The sequence below is a fragment of the Artemia sp. Qi Xiang Cuo genome, chromosome 16 (assembly GCF_049724085.1).
Source record: "Artemia sp. Qi Xiang Cuo chromosome 16, ASM4972408v1, whole genome shotgun sequence".
Classification (NCBI taxonomy): domain Eukaryota; kingdom Metazoa; phylum Arthropoda; class Branchiopoda; order Anostraca; family Artemiidae; genus Artemia; species Artemia sp. Qi Xiang Cuo.
In genome coordinates this window covers 9690655-9711340 of record NC_142809.1, presented here as the reverse complement: position 1 = coordinate 9711340, position 20686 = coordinate 9690655, and the positions used below count along the sequence as shown (strand labels likewise).

General features: G+C 36.4%; 1 protein-coding gene across 1 annotated transcript in view; it reads right to left on the bottom strand.

Moving 5' to 3' along the window:
• LOC148942547 (trypsin-1-like) overlaps nucleotides 1–20686 on the bottom strand; it is a 413175-nt gene that overhangs the window by 101019 nt on the left and 291470 nt on the right. The window contains exon 2 of the mRNA XM_089102746.1: nucleotides 5913–6050. Coding sequence (XP_088958872.1) covers nucleotides 5913–6036 — 124 coding nt within the window. The 5' untranslated portion in view covers nucleotides 6037–6050. The remainder of the gene's footprint in view (nucleotides 1–5912; nucleotides 6051–20686) is intronic.

The following is a 20686-nucleotide window of genomic DNA, read 5'->3' as shown; positions in this document are numbered from 1 at the left end:
TTTTGCTCTTCCATTATAATGTAGTTCTTTCTATTGTTTTTATATATATTTTTTTTATTAGAAATTGTTAATTTCTTATCACACTAAAATCAACTATTTAGTTTGGGGTGAATTCAAAAGATTCAATTTGTTCATGTTTTTATTATATATTTTTTCAATTCTTATTTAGTTTTTTCAATTTTGAATGTTATTTCATTTAAGATATGTCAGGATTTTTCTCGGGGGGGGGGGGGGGTCAAAAGATTTTTTCACGTGGGGGGGGTTACACAAAAAGGGTTACACAAAAAAACTAAAAAAAAACATAACAAATTTCTTTGTATTCATTTTTGTTACTTTTTTACGAACTGGACAAACATTTCGAGGGGGTTAAAACCCCCGAACGGTTCTAATATTCTATCCAGGAGTTTGAGAGCTCTGGAGGGATGGATTTTAGTACGGTCTTGGAAACATTCTAGCACAGGGACAAAGCGAAAACCCGCCTTTTATGAGAATCTATGTCCCTACAAAATTTAATTATAATTGCTTTTATATCAATATTTTATTTTAATTGCAACCTCTTTTCAACTTCATGTTTATTCTTTTTAGATCTTACATCAAGAAATTCCTGAAAGAAAATAATAATCACTCGGGTTGAACCAAAAAATGTCCACGTGAAAAATATTTCTAACTGAAACTTGAAAAATGAGATTGGAAATTAAAAAGCTGAATACAAATTAGAGATTGGAATAACTGCATTGAATTAGAAATCTACCTTAATTCTAAAATTATTTTTAGAATTTCCAAAAGAAGAAACTAGTAAAAAACTGGAAAAATTTCTAAATTAGAGTTTCCAAAATTTTAAATCAGAAAAATAAAGTCAGAAATTATTCAGATGACTTGGATGCTTTCAGTCTTACGAGTGGTACACTGCCACTGTTACACTGTGACTGCCACTGTGATGTTACACTGCCACTAGTGTAAATCTACTTTTACATGTTTTCTGTGGAATGACAAAACACTATTTTTGTTGGGCATCTTTAAAAAAAAAAAAAAAAAAAGCCCCATTGTGACTTTGAAATGGAAATCATTTGAATCATATTGTTGTTGCACAAGTTTTTGCAAGGCAAACAGCAAATCAAAGGGTTGGAATAAAGATACTAGCATTCTGCTAAAAACCTGCAAAACAAGGTTATCTTTCGTAACAAACATAAATTTTTAAGGTTACAAACATAAATTTCTCCTTCATCATTTTTAAGGTTTTTCCTTAAGGAAAGAAAGATAAAGAGAGAAACAGAAAGAGAGTACCAATTAAAAAATCAGTTTACAAAGTTCGCCAATATTCTAATAAGAACTAGAGAAGAATTACCTAGCGCACTATTTTTGGCCAATTCTGTACATCAGCAAGATGCAGAGAGAAAGAAATATATATTAACTAAGATGTGCTAATAAAAATTAAGACCGTATCCAAGGGAGGGTACCAGGGTTAACCCTCCTCCCCCCCCTTCACTGCCAAAAAAAAATTGTCCGGCTCGTAAAAACGTAACATCAGTGCAAATAAACAAATTTTCGATGCGTTTTTTAAAGTTCCTTTGTGAACCTCCCCCGAAAAAATACCCCCCTCCTGAACTAAAATCTTGGATACACCCTCACTAACAATTCGCAAAAACATCATCATTTGTATTTAGGCTCGTTTACATGCAGATCATGACTTCCATGCTTCAACATTATTTGTCTCGTTACACATTTTGCTTGGACACGAAAGTCCAGTTGGACACATGAACGTGACTTTTAAACACAGATTAGTAATATAGTGTCATATATAATATAGCATAGATGTAATGTAATATTTCATAATGTAATGTAAAATATGCAATATAATATATGTATGTAATATAGTATAGCATTAACTAATATAGAAGACCACTATGGTAATAAAAAACAGTACTGGTGCATTATATCTCACCCACCCCTATACACCAAAGAAATCAAGTTTGGTTAATGCTAAGGAAATAAACTAAAATAGAATGAAAATATAATAGTTTAGAAATAAATTTGGGCTATATATTTTCATAATATGGGGTGGGGTGGCGGGTAAAGCATAGCATATATTAAATAAGTAACCTAACCTATGTACCCCCCCCCCCTGAACCCAAAAAAACAACAGTTTAAATATTGTAAACTCAGTGAGAAATTGCGCTTTGCAATCAATTTATCTAGCAAATACCCGTTTGACGCGTTTCCATGTTTGGTTTTCATGTACAGACTATAGCGCTGGGTAAGATATAATGCAACAGTACCCAAAAAACCTCCCTGTCCAGTAAATTTGAAATTCTGGGTTCAAACTTCTAGAATTAGATTCTTTGCTGTAGCTCGTTGGAGCTAAGCACTGAATTTTACTTATGAACGGGAACGAACTAGATGCTGATCTAGACTGATATGCAAATCTAGTTAGACACTCAAGTGTCTAGGCATGCAAGTCTATTCCGCTATGAGTGGACGCCACTTAATGCATATGTTTTTATACATTTGCATATGTTTCCATCGCAATAAATGTTTTCATGGATTTGTTTAAACTTTTAAGACATTAATTGCATGTAGTCATTTATCAAACAGTTCCTGATAACGAACTGTACGCAATGAGCAATGCGGTTCAATAGTAACCGAAACCCTAAGAAACAGTTTTGACAACAATAGATACATCAAAAGAATCGAATTTTGATGCTTATTCAAAATGCATAAAATTCACCAAGTTTAATGTCACCAATAAAAAGTTACGATCCTGAGAAAATTTGCCCGATTTTTGAAAAAGGAGGAAATACCCCCGAACATGAAGTGTCCTTAATGAAAATCACATCACCAAATTCAGCATATTAAAGAACCCGTTGTAGTGCTGTCAAGCTTCTATATACAAGTTCATATAGAGATGAACAAGTTCGAAAGAGATGAACTCGCAACAGGTAGGTTTGAACCTGGATCCCCCGCTTTCAGGCATAGATTTATCTTATTAGTAATAATCTTCAATTATTACTTTAAACAGGAGAGTTGTGACAAAGAGTAAAACTATAGCGTAAAGCGCAAAAATTGAGGAGAGGGGCAGCCCCTTTCATGTAACAGAATAATTTCTGCTCGTTTTAAGCTTTAATGTTGCTCCTTACTTTCAGTTGAAAAAATATTTTTTTTATTTAATATATATAAGGGCATGTGTGTTCCATGTCTCTTCTTGGACCTTTCAAAAGGGCCTGAACTATCAAACACCTTCGGTCCTCAGTTTTAAAGATTATGAACAAGCGTTCGATTCTGTTGATAGAAAAGTTTTACCGAAAGTCTTATCCTTGTATGGTACACCAGACATGCACATTTAAGTGAATAGTGGTATGTATGAGAATGATATTGCTGCGGTTAGGGTAGGAAATGAAGTCAGCAGCTGGTTTCGTATTAAATCAGTAGTTGAGCAGGGTTGAGTTCTATCCCCCTTTATATGGATCGTTTTGACGGACTTTGTTTTAAGGAGCACAGGAAAGGCAATGGGAGAACACGGAATCAAATGGGAAGAAAAACTTCCCTGGAATTAGATTATGCTGATGATTTAAGCATCCTAGATGAAAGTGTGAGCAAAATTAATGAACTTTTAGAGGTTTTGCGAGTTCAGGGTGCTAGAATAGGTTTGAAAATCAATGTTAAGAGGACTAAGTCGCTAAGACTAGGAATAAGTGAAAATGAAAAGGTGACGCTGGGTAACGAAAATATTGATCTGGTGGATAGCTTCACTTACCTTGGTAGTATTATTATTAAAGACGGTGAGAGCAGTGAAGATGTTAAAAGTAGAATAGCCGAGGCTCAGGGCGTTCTTTCACAGTTAAAAAAGTTTGGAAGCACATGAAGATAAGTCTGCAAACCAAGAATAGAATATTGGAAGCTACAGTGATGACAGTGGTCAAATATGGCTCTGAAACAAGGGCACTCCGAAAAGTGGATGAAGATTTGCTAGATGTTTTCTAGAGAAATCGCCTACGGATCGTTCTGGGCACCCGGCTGACTGACCGTATTTCAAACAGTAGGATGTACGAAAAGTGTGGTTCAATCCCGCTTTCGAGGGCTATAATGAAAGAAAGGTTGAGATGACTAGGGCACGTTCTGCGGATGAAGGATGACAAATTGCCAAGGATTGTCCTTTTCGGCCAACCGTCTAGGGCTAATTGGAAAGCACGTCGTCCGCGATTGGGGTGGAAGGATGTCATGAAGAAATATTTACGAGAAATGGAACCTCCTGGGAGGGTGTAAAGAGAGAAGCCTTGAACAGATTGGGATCGAGGAGGAGGAGCATGCGTAGCTGTGTTGGTCTCAGGCGGCTTGGTGCTGCGGTGAGTTGTTAGTAGTAGCAGTAGAGTGTGAGGCAGCACACTTGACTGGTTTTGTTCCTTTCTCGGTGACTGCTCGAGAGTGTGATTTATGAGAAGTGGTGTTCTCAACATTCATTAATGAACAATGAGATACCACAGGGCTCTTGCCTTAGCAACCTACTTTTGTCATTATATATTGATGATCTTGTCGTGACCTTGAAGCTCGTATTATCTTTTTTTGATAATTCTAACGTTTTTTAGATCTGCTACCGACATGGGCTCTTTTAGAGGCATCAAACGAGTAGTATTTTCTAGCCAACTCGGGTAAAATGTTCCAGGTGGAAAAACAAGCTGACAGGGGTTGAAGTCTGATCTGACTAATCTGAATGGGGTCCGAATATTATAATGAAATCTCTTCTACTTCCTCTGCAGTGTGCTCAATATATCTTTCCTCTTCCTCGACTGAATCTCACACCTGAATTTTATAAAGAATACAGGACTCAGTCCATTAACAAAACTTTAATCTCCATATTTTTTATTTTATATTATTTTATTTTATTATTTTATTTTTATTATTTTAGTTAATTTTTTATTTTATTCGCATCGTCCATAGACAGAGGGAACGGGGTCAGAGATGACATCCCACCATCCCATAAAAAAAACGGAAGTAAATAGCAAAATTTCTATATTCTGTAATATTTTGAAAGACATGCTATACTTTTGGAAAAAATATGTTATAAACCTTGCACCCACCAGCTACTGGAAAGTTTTGCAGGCTTGTACTCCTCCACTGAAAAGTGTATGCACACATCCATGGTAAAATGATTTAACTATGATTAAAAGCAATGAGGGTAAAAAGTCATAATTTTAGCTATGAACCCGAACGTTATTTCGTAAAACGTTGTTTCCATAAACTTTTTGGCCTTTTTCATAGATAAAGTTTTCTCACATCAAAAAAATTCTTCGTCTAAAAAGTTGGAATAGCATACTTCTTTCTCCCTTAAAGCGCTATATAATAGATGGGGTTTCACAGAAATTTTTGATGAGCGGCAAGACTCCTAAATAAAATTCCTTCCCTCACTACCCAAAATTTTATTTTCCAAAACATTAGTCCCAGAACTATTTGGCCTTTTTCATACACAAAAATGCTTTTCTAAATAAAGTATAACAAATTACTTCCAAAAGTGTAGATATTTTCCAGAAAAGCAAAAAAAAAAAAAAAAAAAAAAAAAAAAAAAAAAAAAAAAAAAAAAAAAGAACTTCTGTTAGACAACTGATGTTTGAAAACAAGCTTCATTTTGAAAAAAGTTAAAGCAGATACATAAAAAAATGTGTGCCAGGTGACAAATAGCTGACCCGATACCCCATCTACACTTTCACTGGCACTCACAGAGTCTTACAGGTCTATGGTTGACAAAAATATCAAAAATTTTACTTAGGTGATTCATAGTTAGACCCACCCCCCTCCCGCCCCCAAATATTTGCTTCTCTATGAATAAGAATAAGTTCCTTTGCGGATTCTGCCAACCTATTCGTTTTCTACTAACCTATAGCAGAAAACGGAACGTAAATAAAAACAGGTCGGAGTCTTACCTTGGATTGACCTTGAGTTTGTCCGAGCTTTTTGAGGTTCTGAATTAAAGAAGGGCAGCTGAAATCGAAAGCACGAAGCGGAAACAGCAAAAGAAAGAATGACTGCGAAGCTGATACCTCTCATATTCAAAATACGGACTGCAAAAAATAAAAAATATTATTTAAATACCAAAAAAATTAAAAAATCGAAAGCACGAAGCAGAAAAAGCAAAAGAAAGAATGACTGCGAAGCTGATACCTCTCATATTCAAAATACGGACTGCAAAAAATAAAAAATATTATATAAATACAAAAAAAAAAATCGAAAGCACGAAGCAGAAACAGCAAAAGAAAGAATGACTGCAAAGCTGATACCTCTCATATTCAAAATACGGACGGCAAAAATTAAAAAATATTATATAAATACGAAAAAAAAAAAAAATCGAAAGCACGAAGCAGAAACAGCAAAAGAAAGAATGACTGCGAAGCTGATACCTCTCATATTCAAAATACGGACTGCAAAATATAAAAAATATTATATAAATACCAAAAAAATAAAAAAAATCGAAAGCACGAAGCAGAACAGCATAAGAAAGAATGACTGCGAAGCTGATACATCTCATATTCAAAATACAAACCGCAAAATTATTATATAAATACCATTAAATTAAAAAAAAATCGAAAGCACGAAGCAGAAACAGCCAAAAAAGAGTGACTACGAAACTTATACCTCTCATACTGAAAATACGGACTGCAAAAACAATAAGTATTCACTGTTGCTTTTTTTTTTATTCAAGATCAGTATTTCCTACAGTAGCGATAAATAAAAAAACAAGAAAATTGAAAATTATCATGAAAAATGATACATTGGAGAAGATGAAGAATTAGCAGAACAACATTAGCTTGATTTGTAAGTTGATCAAAACGAAATTCAGAAAATTTTGAAAGCGCTAAAGTGACATTGCAGAAAAGTAGCGTTGAAACATAAAGTGACATTGAAACAGAAATGACAGTGTAGAAAAAAAGACTCATCAATCTTCAAAAGAAAAAAGTGGACGAAGTGTACACAGAGTGACCGTTCGTAACTTTTGACTGCTCTATAGAAGAGTATAATTCACAATTAGTAGAAAAAACAGAAAATAGTGAAGAAGAAGATAGAAAAGAAGAGGGTTATGAACATGAAGATAGTTAAAAAAGAATAGAATTCTCAATTAGTAGAAGAAGTAGAAGAGAGTAAAGTAGAAAATGGAAAAGGAGAAGATAGTAAAGAAGATTCTATATGTGAAGATAATAAAAGAAGATTATAATTCACAATTAGTAGAAGAAGTAAAGATAGTACTGAAGAAGATGGAAAAGGAGAAAATAATAAAGAAAGTTCTATATATGATGATAGTAAAAGAAGAGTATCAATCACAATTAATAGAAGAAGTAGAAAAGAGTAAAGAAGGAGATAGAAAAGGAGAAGATAGCAAAGAAGATTCTATATGTGAAGGTAGTAAAAGAAGAGTATAATTCACAATTAGTAGAAGAAGTAGAAGAGAGTAAAGAAGAAGATGGAAAAGGAGAAGATAGTAAAGAAGATTATATATGTGAAGATAGTATAAGAAGAGTATAAATGACAATTAGTAGAAGAAGTAGAAAAGAGTAAAGAAGAAGATGGAAAAGGAGAAGATAGTAAAGAAGATTCTATATGTGAAGATCGTAAAAGAAAGGTATAATTCACAATTAGTAGAAAAACTGGAAGAGAGTAAAGAAATAAGGTGGGAAAGGAGAAGAGAGTAAAGAAAATTCTATATGTGAAGATAGTAAAAGAAGAATATAATTCACAATTAATAGAAGAAGTAGAAAAAAGTAGAGAAGAAGATGGAAAAGGAGAAGATAGTAAAGAAAATTCTATATGTGAAGATAGTAAAAGTAGAGTATAATTCACAATTAGAAGAAGAAGTAGAGAAGGATAACAAGGATAGCCGGAGGGTCCAGACCCTAAGAGACTTTTAGTAAAGTAATTTAGCGATTTACCAGAAAACTTTCTCCTAGAACTACATTAGGGCCGTTGTTCTGCACTAAGATCTTACATCTAACATCTCACATCTTTCTGCAAAGATTTCCGTTCTTTTAACTCATCTCTGTTCTAAGATCTTACAGCTCACTGATGTTAGCAAAAAGTGTGAAGGACGCCATCTTTCTGCCATATAGAACAATGATGAGAGAACTTTGATGATATAATCATTATTGTTCTTAGACCGCTGATCAGAGCAGAATGATGAAAGACTTTTGCAAAAGAACGCTATAAGATGTAAGATCTTAGTGCTAAGATTTCACTTTTAAGCGTTCTTTGTTGAAAGATGTAAGATCATGTAAGACAAAGATGATTTAGATTAGATTAGATAGATTTATTTTCCATATATCAGTAATAATCGTATCAGTGATTATTATTCCATATATCAAATGGTTCGTATCAATATATGTATTTTCCATATATCAAATGGTTCGTACCAATGAGAAATTGCAGCACTAAGGGCATTCAGGGGCGGATCCAGGATTTTTTAGGGGGGGGGGCAAAATAGGTTGATTCGAAAAAAAAATTTAGGAGGGGGGGGGGCAAAATAGGTTGATCCGATAAACTTGCGTTAGGAGCAAGATAAATTAATGCAAACCTGAGTTAATAAAGTAAATTACACTACTTTTGACTACGCTAGGGGGCGCGCGCCCCCTCTCCCCCTCTGGATCCGCCACTGAGGGCATTGAAAATAACAGCTTTCTAGTGATGTATGTTTCATTGAAACTGTATATCTCTATCTCCGGCACAAAGTGAGAGAAGTTAAATTAGTTTTCCTAAGACTACCGGGAGAGTAGGCGTCGGCTCTTAGTTTTCTGTCGTTGATTGAGATCTCTTAGCCAAGCTCTACAAGTTATGGCAAGATCGCCCAATCAATTCTAAGAAGTTTGGGCACACAAACTAAAAAAGTCTATAATGGACGAGATAGGGTGATCCTTTAAGGTTTTGTATCACCTGACACCAGTAAGCTGAATTTTAGGGGGGGGGCTTAGCTGGTCTAATCAGCACTTCCAGTGTTGTATAATAGAAATCTCAAAACAAAAATATAGAATATAAGGCAGCATAATTCAGCCAGGGGGGGGGGGGGGGAGCCCCCCTCGCCATATAGGCACCCATGGATGGTAGGTCTATAAATTTTCTTTACTCTCCCAAGTATTTTAAAGTACCTCAAAAGGAAATTATACAGCAGTTCAGGGTCAAACAATGCTAATTGTTAGATGGCGTTGCTAGTTTTTCTTTTAGACTCTAGCCCCAGTTTCTCCTTTTATAGGTTTCCCATATTCTTTGGTTTTTAACTAAGAAACGTCAAATTTGCCCTTAAATAAGGAAAAATTACACGGAAAAAGGCTAGTAGCCCTATTTAAATTTTATATCAGAATCGAGTGTGGAAAAATAACTTGTGCGCTCAAAGAGGAGATTAACTGACCAATAGTGACAAAGGAAAAAAATGCAAAAAAACCGGTCTAAAACTACACAAAAATGGCAAGAAAAGTGAGAAACAAAATGCAGAATGTAATGACAAGTTACCCTATTTTGAAAAACAGAAAGTCCAAGTATCCTGAAAATCAAATAAAATTGGGAAAATCGAAATAAGAGAATTTGAAGAAATAATGAAAACGCGAGGAATTTATTTTTCAAAACAGAAGAAGAGCATTGGGTTTTCCTATTGGTAAACTTGATCGACATTTTGTCTCTATACACCATGAAAACGAGGCGTACGACCTTTTTTCCACGCCATCTGAACCAGAGTTTCCATTATCCCTGAATTTTTCGTTTTTTTTTCTAATTTCCCGGAAAGAAAATTTGGTTCCCTAATATCTTCCCAAAAATCAACGTTCAAAATCCTTAATTTTCGGGGATTTTTTGGAGAACTCAATTTTCTCTTCAGGGGAAACACCAACCTGCGTTATTTGTTCAATAATAGAGTCGAGGGAGCACCCACTTTCTAAAATCACGTACACCAGGTGATGCGTGCTGAGCGTGGCGGAAAATGTGCCAAGCATGGTAGAACTATGTGGCATATGCAGGGGCGTCGTTTGGGTGGGCGGCAAGGGGGGCTATTTCCCACCCAATAACGTGGAGAAAAAAAATTATATATCCCATGCCCCTTGACTATCCGGATATAGACCCCTCTCGCCCCCATCCCCCCAATAAAATGCCAGAGATTCGCCCCTGGGTATACGTGGCGTTTCGAGTGGCGTAAACCAGGTGTGAGAAAGTGGGCACCCCCTCATCTAGAACCAATTGCATCTTTCCTGTCCTAAAATTTTCCTGTTTATGCCGGCGCTTTTTTCAAGGAATTCTTTTGCATCTAATGGGAAGCATAATAAAGTTTTCCTGTTACAAAATCCTTCAAAATATTTAAAAAGCTTAAATTTAACATAACTAAACTTCCGTCAAATTCTTTCCGGTTAAAAGAATTGTTTCGCTTTTTTTAAGCGACAATTCAGCCGAAACAAAAAGAGTTGACACCAAATTAGTCGACCATGAAATTTTACAAATTATATCACGTGGCAATGTTTGTAGTAACAAGAGCTATTTAACTTTTCAACTCATTTGTTTTGCTGAAGGTCAAGTTCTTCATTCAAATCAAGTTTTGGCGCGAAACCTGTTTTAGAAAAATAGCCGTATGATTTTCTCTGATGCATTATCACACTGATTTCGCCACGTTAAGCCTATTTATTTTGACATTTTACGATTCAAAGGACAAAGTTTATTATTTAATTTATCTCTAATTACTCTATAAAAAGAAAGTTCCAAATAAAATCTACACTCGGCTTTGAAACCTTCTAGTAAGTAAGAGGAAATGTATGATTATATACTAAGGCTAGGTCAATAGCCATGAATATGGATGTACAGAACATAAATGGCCCGAACAATTTTTCCATCGAGGGAGGAGGGATTTTAATGATGAGTCCGACAAATTATTGTATAGGAAAGGGGGACTAAAATTTAAAAAAAGGCCATATCTTTACAGAAACTAAAACATATCGCACAATGTTCTATTTATCTTCTCCGGGTGGATAAGGAGGTTGGGGGTCGGCAACCAGTCTCTCTACTTAAAGACCCCCATTCAGAAGAACTAAAATTTCAGGAGCGATATATATTTTTTCAAAAGGGTTATTTCTCAGATTACTTAAAAGTGAATTTTATATACAAGTGTAAGTTTATATACAATATTTTGCAGTGGCCTTTAAGCTTACATAAATTATAAATTATAGTCTATCGTCTTTGGTGTGTGTAGTTGATTCTTGTTAAATGTGAATTGTCATGCCAAACATGAATTGTCGATGTTGGCAAAGGACCGAGAAAACGGTTCCATCTTTGCGAAACTTTGGCGCTCGCATTGTGAGTTTTCGCGTATGATTAGGGTTGAATTTTTTCAACTTTTTATTGCAGTCAGCTTGCGAAATGCAATTTTTTTTTTTTTTTTTTTTTTTAATTAATGTAACGCGTGGAATCCAAAAATTGAAAGTGAAAATTTCTCATGATTTGGATACGGATTTTCCTCGGATTCAATTAAAATCAAAGATCAAAAATGTCGCTTTTATGAGAAGAGTTCCTCGGATTTTTCGTTTTTTCTAGGAGTCAAGGGGCATGGTATATCCATCAGGGGAAAGAAGTGTTGGAACGTTTGTGAAAAATGCTAGCCTAAATATGTTTTTAATATGCCTGAAAACTGGTTTTGGGAAATTATTTTTTAATGGACACTGAATACCCAATGAAAAAAAAGTTAAACGTGGCATGTTAAAACCTTAAAAAATAAGGTTTTGATAATTGGTAATGTTTATAGATCTCCCAGTGGATCCGTCCCTTCTTTTATTCAGGTCTTTGATGAGGTCTTGGATTTAATAGGCAGACGTCCATGTGAACTTGTAATAATAGGAGACTTTAACTTAAATCTAATTGACATGGCTTCTTCTACTACGATGAATTTTCTCTCAGATATGCTCACTGCTGGGGTTCTACCAACAACTTGTATTCCAACACGTGTAACTGATACGTCAGCCTCTTTAATTGATAACATTTTTTCGCCTCTTAACTTAGTTCGGAATTCTGTTGTTGTGAGTGATGTTTCAGACCATTTTCCTGTAATTCCCAGTTTTATCCTTGAAAAATTCTTGAATAAGGACATCCCAGCATCGGCTTCAGCTTTTTTTAAGTTTCGTTTGAATGGATTGATCCGCATTAGATCCCATTTAGCTAAGAGGACATAGAATATTTTTAGTGAGGGTAATGATTTTTGATCGAAGTTTGATTCCTTTTATTAGTCAGTAAAGGAGTCTATTTGTGACGTATGTGCTCTGTCCTCCTCTACTTCAAAGTCAAAAAGATCTATTGCTCTTAACCCATGGATGACCCCTGGTCTTCTAAGCAGTTGGAGAAGAAAAAATAATCTCTGGATAGCTTTTAAGTCAGCAAAGCCATCTTTGAATGCTGCACGTTTTCAGCAATTCAAACTCTACAGGAATGTTTTCAATTCTTTATGCCAGAAGGCTAAATTCCTTTATTATTCCAAAAAATTCTCGGATTGTGGGAAAGATATTCGAAAAACCTGGCAAGTGATCAATTCTGTCCTCAAACGTTCTTCTCAGGCTCCTTCTATCCCTCCAAGTCTCGTAGTTGGTGATGTGGTTGTTGAGGGTATTCTATCTGTTCAAGAAGCATTTACATCATATTTTGCCAATATTGGGAAAACCACTGCTTCTTCAATCAGGTCTTCAAAGTCACAACCAGATTCCAAATATTATTTTGCTCCGCCTTGTCTCAAATCATTGGTGTTAGATCCGGCTTCTGAAGTTGAAGTAACCAGGATTGTAAATAGCTTGAAGGGTTCTTCGTCGTCTGGCCCTGACTGTATTCCAACTATGGTAGTTAAGTTCATTCTTCCTACAATTATTTCTCCTTTGACAAAGTTTATAAATCTTTCTTTTGAAAATTGGATTTTCCCCAGTTCTCTTAAGCGAGCTAGAGTAATTTTTTTATATAAAGGTGGATCAAGAAGTGGCCCATCCAATTATCGTCCTATATCTTTGCTGTCTATTTGTAGCAAAATTTTTGAAAAGACCATGCTTTCCCGTCTACTTGCTTTTCTAGAGGCTAAAAGATTTTTTCATGATTTTCAGTTTGGCTTCCGAGCTAAACATTTTACGGAGCATACGTGTGTAGCTCTTTTAAATTTTCTCCACGCCGCGCTTGACTCTGGTTTGATTCCTGCTGCTATATTCCTAGATGTCCGTAAGGCTTTCGACTCTTTAACTCATGTGATTCTACTGTATAAGCTATCACACAATAGTGTAAGAGGACAGGGTCATGCTTGGTTTGATTCCTATTTGTAAGGTAGAACTATCTCCGTAGATTTCCTTTCCCGCTTTTCGTCTGAAGTTGAGTTTGGTGTTCCTCAAGGTTTTGTTCTTGGACCGTTTTTGTTTTTGATTTATGTTAATGACCTTATAGTTGCGGTTATGAATCAAAAACCTACAGTTTGCAGTCGTTTATGTCATCCTGAATCTTTAAATTCTAAAAAAATCCATCGTTTTCGCAGGATGTGGACACTCTCGTTGCTTTCGCTGATGACAGTACCATTGGTACTGTAGTAGGAATTGAGTCTGATATACTTCCCAGATTAGTTGGCGTTTTTGATAGAGTCGTTCTTTTGTTTGATGCAAATTGCCTTGCCCAAAATGTTACTAAGTCAAGTTTTTTAATTTTTAACTCAGGCGTGCCCTGAGTTATCTAAAATCCAGCTTTCAAGGGGCTCTCTCAGTAGACCTAAAGAACGATATGTCCAATTTTTCGGTATTCTTCTCGATGAAAACCTATCATTCAAGTATCATATTGGACTAATTAATATGAAGGAGTCTCGGAATTTTTAGGAAGCTAAAACATATTTTTCCTGGATCAGTTTTAAAAATTCTGTTCCAGTGCTTAGTTTAGTCCTACGTCTCTTATTGCCCTACAATATGGATGTCAACTTTCTCTTCTTTTTTGAAACCACTTTCTAAGTTATATGATAAGGCAAGAAGGCTTATACAGGAAACAAATTATTCTACATCTAACCCAACTAGCCTATTACTTGATTTGCAGTCTCTCTACACTCTTTCGTGCGCGTCTTTCACTTTTCATCAAATTCATGGTGATATTCCCGCAGCCCTTGAAACTACTCCTTCTTTCGTCACTGATAGGTCTTCGCATCATCTTCGCAATTCAAGGAATATTAATATTTTATATACTCCATTGGTGAGGTCTGACTTTAATCCATTAACTGCTTGTCATATCGTTTGGAATAGCCTACCTGAGTCAGCTAAAGAATGTCACTCGTTTGGAACTTTCAAAAGAATTTTAAGAAATTTTTTAATGTCTTGATTTTTTCATGTTTAAATATATTTTTGTTAATTTTTATCATTATTATTTGGGGGGGGGGGTGACACTAGCCTTGGTTGGAAACATTTGTTGTAAGGGGTTTTGAGTTTGTATAATATTTTTGTTGTTGTTTGGTTTCAATTATATTTGGAATTTGGTTTATTTTTTTGGATTGTCCTACACCCTTTTTTTTTTTTTTTATTTTTTTTTTTTTTTTTTTGGGGGGGGGGTCTCATAAAATCTCTTTTTGTTTAGGTCTTTAATTATTGTTTTTTTCTCTTTTTGTTTTGTTTTGTGTGTGTGTGTTGAGTCTTTGAAAGGTTGAAATGCAATGCATTATATTGAAAATACTTGTATTTGTTTCATTTTTGTTTCTCCCCTGTTTTTTCCTGGCCATAGAGCCTTACGGGGGAGTTTATATTGAAGTGTATTTTGTTGTGTTTATTAATTGAATAAAAATTGATTGATTGATTGATTGATGTGTTTGCCGCCTACCCAGCCTGTGTGCAGGATCCACAATTTTCTTAAATATGAATTTTTAATTTGGAGACAAGTCATTTCAATACGGTAAGCAACAACAGCTTATATAATTATGAAGTAGCTTAAGACTGTAAACCCTAAGTTATAATTCACATTTACAAATTTATACCTCATAACATGGTGAAAACATAGAACCATTGATAAGTTAAAAACATTTTCTCTCTTTTGTTCGATACTTTGCCTTTGATAATTAATAGTAGCCTTAACATTGTGGCTCACCTCTAGATTCTCATGCTTAAAAGTGTTTGTATATCTGCTTGGTTTTACTTCTTTAATTTCAAGATATTAGGTGGTTTAACACTTGATGCCTTTTTAGTAACTTTCAAACACGTGTTTGTTACCTGAATAGATACCAGGTAATATAAAAAAACATTAGAACATGCAAAAATGAAACAGCCAAAATGCATCTAACAAGAATGGTGGTAATGAGTGAGGTAAAAGAGAAGCAGACATGAATGGTCGGTTTTGCTGGCTTCATGCTGGCATAGACACAACAAAGCATGGATTTCGCCAAAAAGAAACCCTTACCCTGAAAGCTATGCCACCAGAAACCGTTGCAGGTGGCATAGACAAAAAAGAGCAAGGGATTCACCAAAACAGAAATCTCCGCACCAGAAGTTATGTCAACAGAAACCGTTGCTGGTGGCATAGATGAAAAAGAGCAAGTAGTTCTCCAAAAAGGAAATGTTTGCAGCAGAAGTTGTACCACCAAAAACCGTTGCTGGTGGGATAGATGGAAAAGAACAAGGAGTTGGCAAAAACAGGAACCGTTGCACTAGAAACTATGCCACCAGAAACCTTTGAAGGTGGCATAGACGAAAAAGAGTAAGGGATTCACCAAAACAGAAATCTCCGCACCAGAAGTTATGTCACAAGGAACCGTTGCTGGTGGCATAAATGAAAACGAGCAAGGAGTTCACCAAAACAGAAATTTTTGCAGCAGAAGTTATGCCACCAAAAAACCGTTGCTGGTAGCATAGATGGAAAACAGCAAGGAGTTCGCGAAAACAGAATCTTTGCACCAGTAGCTATGTCACCAGAAACCTTTGCTCTGGCATAGATGAAAAAAAAAACAAGTTTACCCAAACAGAAATCTTTGCACCTGAAATTATGCCACCAGAAACCTTTGTAGGTGGCATAAAGAGCAAGAAGTTCACCAAAGTAAAAGCCTTTGCACTAGAAGTATTTGCAGGTGGCATAGACAAAAAGAACGAGGAGTTCACCAATACAGAGACCATCATCAGAAGCTATGCCACCAGAAACTCTTGCTTATGGCATAGATGAAAAACAGCATGGAGTTCGCCAAAACACGTACTGCCTGTAGTATATAAATTAATATTTAAATGGTTTCAAACTAGCATTCAAGCGTCCCATCTTTATTCAACTTATCAGTGACAGAGCATCCGTAGTTAACACCATAGAACCCCGTATATCCACCAAAGACGATCTGCTAAATTTCAAGGCTTGATCTGGCGTCTATAGCCACCTTCTATAATGCAAAAGTATTCGCTCTGACTACATGGAGAAAAAAACGCCCAGAAAAAAGAACTTGAACAGACGTTTTCAGGGGGGATTTTTTATTGTAGCAGGGGGGGGGGGTCACAGGTTATTTGGGAGGATTTTTCCATGGAGGAAGTTTTCATGGGGGAAGGGACATTGCTATGAAGGGGGTGCCGGATTTCCCAGCATTATTTTAAAAAAGATCAGAAATTAAATTTAAAAAAGCAAGTTTCTCAACTGAAAGTAAGGAGCAACATCAAAACTTAAAACGCACAGAAATTATTACGTACATGATTGGGTTCGCCCCCTAGTCAATACCTCGCTCTCTAACCCAATGATTATTTAGTACTTTCATAAGAGCTATTTTTTCTAATTAACGGCCTTTGTGATTAAGGGGACATTTTTGAAGAATTGGAACAAAATTCGAACTTTAGCGTAAAGAGCGAGGTACTGACTAGGGGGCGAACCCCCTAATATACGTATTAAAATTATATGAGCAAAGAAGTTCATTACGTAAGTTAATTCGTAAGTTACGTACATTTATTACTAATAAAAACGTTCGTAAATAAAATTAAACAATTTTCGAGAAAGCCATTTAACCAAATAAAAGTAAAATTAATATACAAATTTTTGTTTTAATTATCCATGTACGGTGAGCCAAAATCAAATCCTGCATTAATTTAAAAATGTTCAAACATTAAATAAAAAAGACAAGTTTTTTTACTGAAAGTAAGGAGGAACATGAAAACTTAAAACGAACAGAAATTATTCAGTATATGAAAGGGGCTGTCCCCTCCGCAATGCCTTGCTGTTTACAATAAAGTTTTTTATTGGTTTAAAAAATAGAGTTGTGAGAAAGAGTCAAACTTTTGCGTAAAGAGCAAGGCGTTGAGGAGGGGACAGCCTCTTTCATATACGGAATAATTTCTGTTCCTTTTAAGTTTTAATGTTGCTCCTTACTTTCAATTAAAAAAACCTTGCTTTTTTATTTAATTACCTGCAAATGCGTCGGTCCGTTATGTCCACAACTAGAGCTCTAGGCTTTTGTATTTTTTTGAATTCTCTTATCCGTGTGTTTCACAATGTTTTATTTAGAGTGTAAACCGTATTTTCTGCTTCAGTTATATTACCTTATTGCTTCAGACAACAATAGGTAATCTTTGAACCATAAAGGTGTTGAACACTAGCTGCGTTCGTTTTCGCCATCCTTCGTTCTGAGTTCTACTAAGTTACTTCGCAAATAGAGTTCTACGCGAATAGAGTGTCCGGCCCTTTTTTGGCCCCATTTTCGAAGGACTGTGCCCCCAAACTTTTCTTTTTTATATTTTTTACTCTTTGGCCTTGGGACTTATAAGTTTCAAACTTACCTTGGAAAAAAAGTTTTTCACCTATTTCCAGACAACCTCATACCCTTCTCATTCCAGAATAAGGGTTGGTTGGCCCAGGCAACGATTCTTGAAAGTTTCAAGCCAAAAAATGAACTGTTTCCAGTCCCATGTTTGGGGAACTCGAGCCCAACTAAAATTACATTTTTTTTACCCTCATTATTGGAGGGACCAAGTTGTTTTTCAGTTTTTCCTTGTGCATTGGAGTCCCCACGGCCCAAGTAAAGACTTCCGTTTCAAGCCGATCGGAAAAAAATTTTACCCTTTTTGGGACACAGTTTTGAGTAAACTAATTTTGTTTCCCACTAGGTAACTCTCGACCCAAGAACTTACGGCTGCAAGTTTCAAACTGGTCAGGGACAAAAACTGTTTTGGTCCATTTCAGAGCCCCCTCCTTAGGGAAATACTTATTTCACTTTCCATGCCCTCCAGTTATTTTCGACCATTAAAAATGGCATAGAAATTTTAATTCCCAGCAAATGACCGCGTTCAAAGTTTCAAGGACCACACGTTCCATACCCAGTAGCCGAGGGAAAAAATAAAAAAAAAGAAGAATAAAAGCATGAACTTGGCTTGTTAAACGCTCAGGTGAAGTAAATACGCATCTGCAAATGCAATTAACTGAAAAATACTCAGTAGGGGAATATTATTCCCTTTCCTTTTGAAACTAGCCCATTTTAGTCCAGGACTTTTAGGGTTTGACCCGGACAAAATTGCAATATAAACGAAAATGGTACCAAAATGATCAGAAAAAAATTCTGTACAAAATACTAAGAGTCTCCATAAATCTGAGTGGAGCGAGTACCCGAAAAACAGGGCAAAAGCGGGAAATGCGGGGGAACTTGGGAAAAATGCCGAACATGCCCAGAAAATAGTTCAAAGTGAGTTTTCTGGGGCTTTCCCATACGCTGATCACGAAACTGACATCTAAAATTCAGTATAGAATAAAAGTACTACGGAAAACGGGGGGAACAGGGGGAAGAGGGGAAAAATTTTAAAATAAAGGGTAGGGGTAGAAAGCACTTTGAAATATGTTTTCTGGGGTCTTTCTATCTGCTGATCCCGAAACTGACATCTTAAATGAAATAAAGAACATGAGCCCCACCATAACGGGGGAAAAGGGGGAAAGAGGGGAAGAAAAGGGACAATTGAAGTCAGGGGTAGAAATCAGTTTGAAATGTGTTTTCTGGAGTTTTCCTATCTGCTAATCACGAAACTGACACCTAAAATGAAGGAAAGAAAACGAGAGCCATGAAAACCAAACAAAACTGGAGAAAATAACGGACAGGGGGATGGGAAGCCTGACTCCTGAGCCACCTGCTAATGGCTAATAAGTAGGCCTATGGACAAAATAACTCGCTTAAGTATCAATCTTTTACTTTCTTGAATCACAGGCATTTCTTACAAGCATTTGAATTACTAAACATAAAGAAAACAACCGCTTGGCAGTGATCACAGTATAAAACTTCAGCTATTATACGTAAAATTTGTACTTTCGAAGGCAATATCGTTGAATAAAAAACTAAAAAAAGAACTTCAGTAACTATAGGTAAAATCTGCACTTTTTAAGGCAGTAGAGTTGACTTGAAAAACACAGTATTGATGTCACTAGTCGAGCTCCTCGTCTTCGACAATCTCGTTGTCCCTATTCAAACAGTTGATACCCTGACATTCTCCGCACGCGGACGTACACGCTAATCCATTTTTCTTGCAGCTACATCGCGAGTTCTCGCAGCCTGTCTGACAGTTGCATCTCACGACATTCAAAAGAGTCTGAGGTGCGGGCAACAAATCGGTCATCACAGGTGAGTATTTATGGTCTCTGAGGACCCAACCCCAATCAGCCGGGTCTAGGTCAGCTGGTTCCCCTTTCCAAAGGGATACCTGGAGGCGCACTCGCTGGGAGTGGAATGAAGCTGCAGCTTCGGTTGGCAGAAGCCTTTCAGGTTTAACAAACGCCGTAGTATTTGACGAAGAAACTTTTTCCAAGAAAATTCGATGTCGCAGCTTAGTGAGATCTTCGTTTGGTCGTGCTTTATAGAAGCTGAGGAGAAGATATTCACCCGCTTTCACAATTTCATCTCTAGACGATGATTCATCCAGAAACACTTCGCATTTTTTTCTGAACACTTCGCTCTTCTTCAAAAGAGGTAGCACAGCTTGCTTTCCAAGTCCAAAAACTCGTGAGGTCGTGTCACATGCCAAGATTGCGTGTCCTACCAGAAGTAGCCTGAATACTTCTCCCATTTTATTTTAACTTCGTTGAGGCACCAGATCCATGTTATCGCTTCTTTTACGTTCGTTGACGATTCGAAGAAAAGTGTTTTTGCATTAGGCGGGAGGTGATACAAGAGTAGAATCAGAAGGTCAGTGTCGTTGCCAAGAACTATTGTTTCAGAGTTTTCTGCTTTCGTTACGGCAGTCTTCACGATTAGATAGTCAGCATCGTCCTTCGTATGGACGACTTCAAATCCTTTGGCTCTGAGGTTTTCCCCGATGTAGCTTATAATTCGCTGTTTGTTCTGAGAGTTGCTCAAAAACTCTTCCTTCTTTTTCCGGAGCTTCATCCCTAAACTGAAATCGATCACTTGATGCTGGCTTCCCTTACACCGTCGGTTGTGGGTAGCATCTTTTGTGGTTGGACCAGCTCTGTATCCATCGAAGAGAACAGTAGGGGAGGTACAGCGTCGAGTAACGAAACTAACATAGCTGTCACAGATTGAATCATAAGTATCACCAATCTTCCAAGGTACTTGCTGAAGCAGCCAACCTCCGTCAACTACAGTGACACGATCTGACACTGGCAGGTGGTGAATCGAGTCCGTTTCCGCTTCTTTCCATATTGCTTTCGCTAGTGCAGGTTTGTCTGGCTGACGCATTATGCCAGAGTTCTCAAACAAAGCGGGCGGATAACTGCACAGTTCGTAACGTAGAGTTTCTGCCATGTC